We start from the raw sequence: 2,500 nt of genomic DNA, 5'->3' as shown, positions 1-2,500 counted from the left end.
TTGAAAGAGAATAAAATCAAGAACACCAAGCTTAATAATAACAACAGTAATAGTAGTGATAATAATAATAAAAGAATAAATAAACCGAAGTACCTGCTCTAAAAAAAATATCTCGTAATTGCAGGCATTGGTGGCACTCGCTTCATCTCCTTCGAGGATAGGCACTGGCACAACGACTGCTTCATCTGCGCCGTGTGCAAAGGGTCCCTGGTGGGCAAGGGCTTCATCACAGACGGCGCCGACATCCTCTGTCCGGAGTGCGCCAAGCAGAAGCTGATGTAAACGTACTTCAGAGTTGCCTGCGTCCTGGAACAACTCTCCTCTCTCTTCGAAACATTTATTTCCAAACGACACAACCATATCTCGTGTTTATATTGTTTGTTTTCTGGAAATGAAGATTTTTTTTTTTATTATTTTGTGGGTTCACTGGTTTATAATATTTACTTTGTTTACGAGTACTTAACGATGTTTGCTCGGGCGACACTGAAATCAAGTGCCTAAATTTTTAATTCATGTTGCCCGAGACTTGAAACATCACTTGTGAATCTAAAGTACACTAAAATAGTAATAAACTAATTACGAATGGGGAAAAATTGGTGATGTTTCACACTTCTAATGTGCATGCCTTCGACCTATGGACTTTTCCCCTTTTCTCTATTTAGTATGCTTAGGAGAGATAAGTTTAAAAAAAGCTTAAAGATATTCGAATCGTCCCACATCAATGTTGTTTTATATATCATGACGTTATCAAGGTAACTAGATAGAAAACTGTTTAGTTTCCTTCCCTTTAGATTCATGCAGTATAAGACGTATATTTTGGTGATGTGAAATTCTAGGACAGCAAAGTTACTACGCTATACTTGAAGTCCGTGGAATACGAGTGATCCCCAGAAACAACGTTTTATAAGAGCTTTTCCTAGGCACATGGATGGAGGATCCAATGTACAGTGTAAAGTATAAAGAAAAAGAAGTAAATTCCAGTGTTTCATCCTGTTGTCACTTTTGGAACAAGATTAAGACCAAAACGCAACTCACGGGGAAAATCAGAAAGGAGGCAAAGAAATATCAATATTGTGGATTTATCATTAAGCAGGAAGTAACCATGTTGCCTTAAATACTGCTGGAATTCCCTGGAATGGTTGTCACTGCCATTATTTCGACTTTGTTTAACACTGATTTTTTTTCTATCTCTTAACAATAACTCTGTGAATGCATAAACAAAATATTGATTATTTATTTCACGAGGGTGTTCAAAAGAATCTTCATGCAAAACATGAAAACGAATAAATAAATTGAGTGATATCAATATGACAATGACATTCGTTCACATCCACTCTCAGTGAGTTCCGTCATTTTGAAATCCACAATTCAAGATGGTGCTTGAGCTCGTTTGCACAATTATTTATATAAAATATATATATTATTAAAAACGTGGGCCGGCAGAGACCCACACTCGTCACAAAAACCCATATATAGATACCCACTGTGTGCAGAAACCCCAGCGCAGATTTTGCATCACGTTAGGCAACCCATGTTTTCTTTTGTATGAAAATCAGAACTTTGGGACATATTCCTAGCCTATCTATCTATACAGGGTGTAAAAAAAAAAAAAGATAAATGGGTTTATTTTTCTTCCAATTCACTGTATTCTACTTTTTTGTATTTTTTGTTGCTTTTAATTTTTCTTATGATGAATTATGACCTAACTTGGGCTGGACTGTAGATTTGTAGAGAAGTGACCTTATGTTGGCCGTGTTCTGATCCTTGACTAGAGAGTGCCATACCTAAGGAGGTGGAGTGGCAAGGATTCGAACACAATGCTGCCTTAATAGCATTATTCTAACTTAATACTGTAGTATATTCTTGCATAGATTTATTCTTGACAGTTATGCTTAGACTATAGTTGCAATAGCTCTGTTTACTAAGTATTTTCTGAATGTTAGTAACGATTTTTTTGGCATTCTTTGCTGGATCTCACGAAGGGAATGCGAGGCCAGGGACGAACACCTGCTTGGTTTGCATTCACTGACAGATGACTCAACATTCACTACCAAAATGTATTTTACAATTATTCTTAAAATACTTTGGAAATCGGGGCGCTAAGAACAAAAAAAAATATGTTGTTCTTTATCCTTTATAAGCTGAATTATAATTATGTATATAATGAAATAAATATACCTAGCTTGCTTAATAACAAAAGTATCACATGTCAAGCATCTGATGTGTGGTAATAATACAACACTGCTCTGTCGCTGTGCGATTCTCTTCAGTATCCCCCGTTTTATTTGCAGTTTTCTTTCTTTTTCTCTCTCTCGCATAATGCTTCGTACAGATTCCCCCCTACAGTTTCATTAAATTATTACGATCCTGCCAGTTATGGAATGTTCAGCTCTTATATCTTTTAATACTTTGATGTTGCTAAATTCTTCTCTCTTTATAGAATTGCCTGTTTTATTCCATTATTCAGTGGAGAAATATAAGATGTATATTCAGTAACGAT

The 2,500-nt window shown here is 35.8% G+C and overlaps 1 protein-coding gene across 1 annotated transcript in view; it reads left to right on the top strand.

Annotated features, from left to right (window-relative positions):
* The window catches only part of LOC119589916 (four and a half LIM domains protein 2-like), a 78,517-nt gene that overhangs the window by 75,199 nt on the left and 818 nt on the right, over positions 1-2,500 (top strand). The window contains exon 5 of the mRNA XM_037938569.1: positions 125-2,500. This exon is cut by the window's right edge and continues 818 nt beyond it. Within this exon, the coding sequence (XP_037794497.1) occupies positions 125-282 (158 nt within the window). The 3' untranslated portion in view covers positions 283-2,500. The remainder of the gene's footprint in view (positions 1-124) is intronic.

Source organism: Penaeus monodon, chromosome 26 (assembly GCF_015228065.2).
Source record: "Penaeus monodon isolate SGIC_2016 chromosome 26, NSTDA_Pmon_1, whole genome shotgun sequence".
Lineage (NCBI taxonomy): Eukaryota > Metazoa > Arthropoda > Malacostraca > Decapoda > Penaeidae > Penaeus > Penaeus monodon.
The sequence above is the reverse complement of the archived record's forward strand: the minus strand, read 5'-3'. Positions and strand labels throughout refer to the sequence as shown.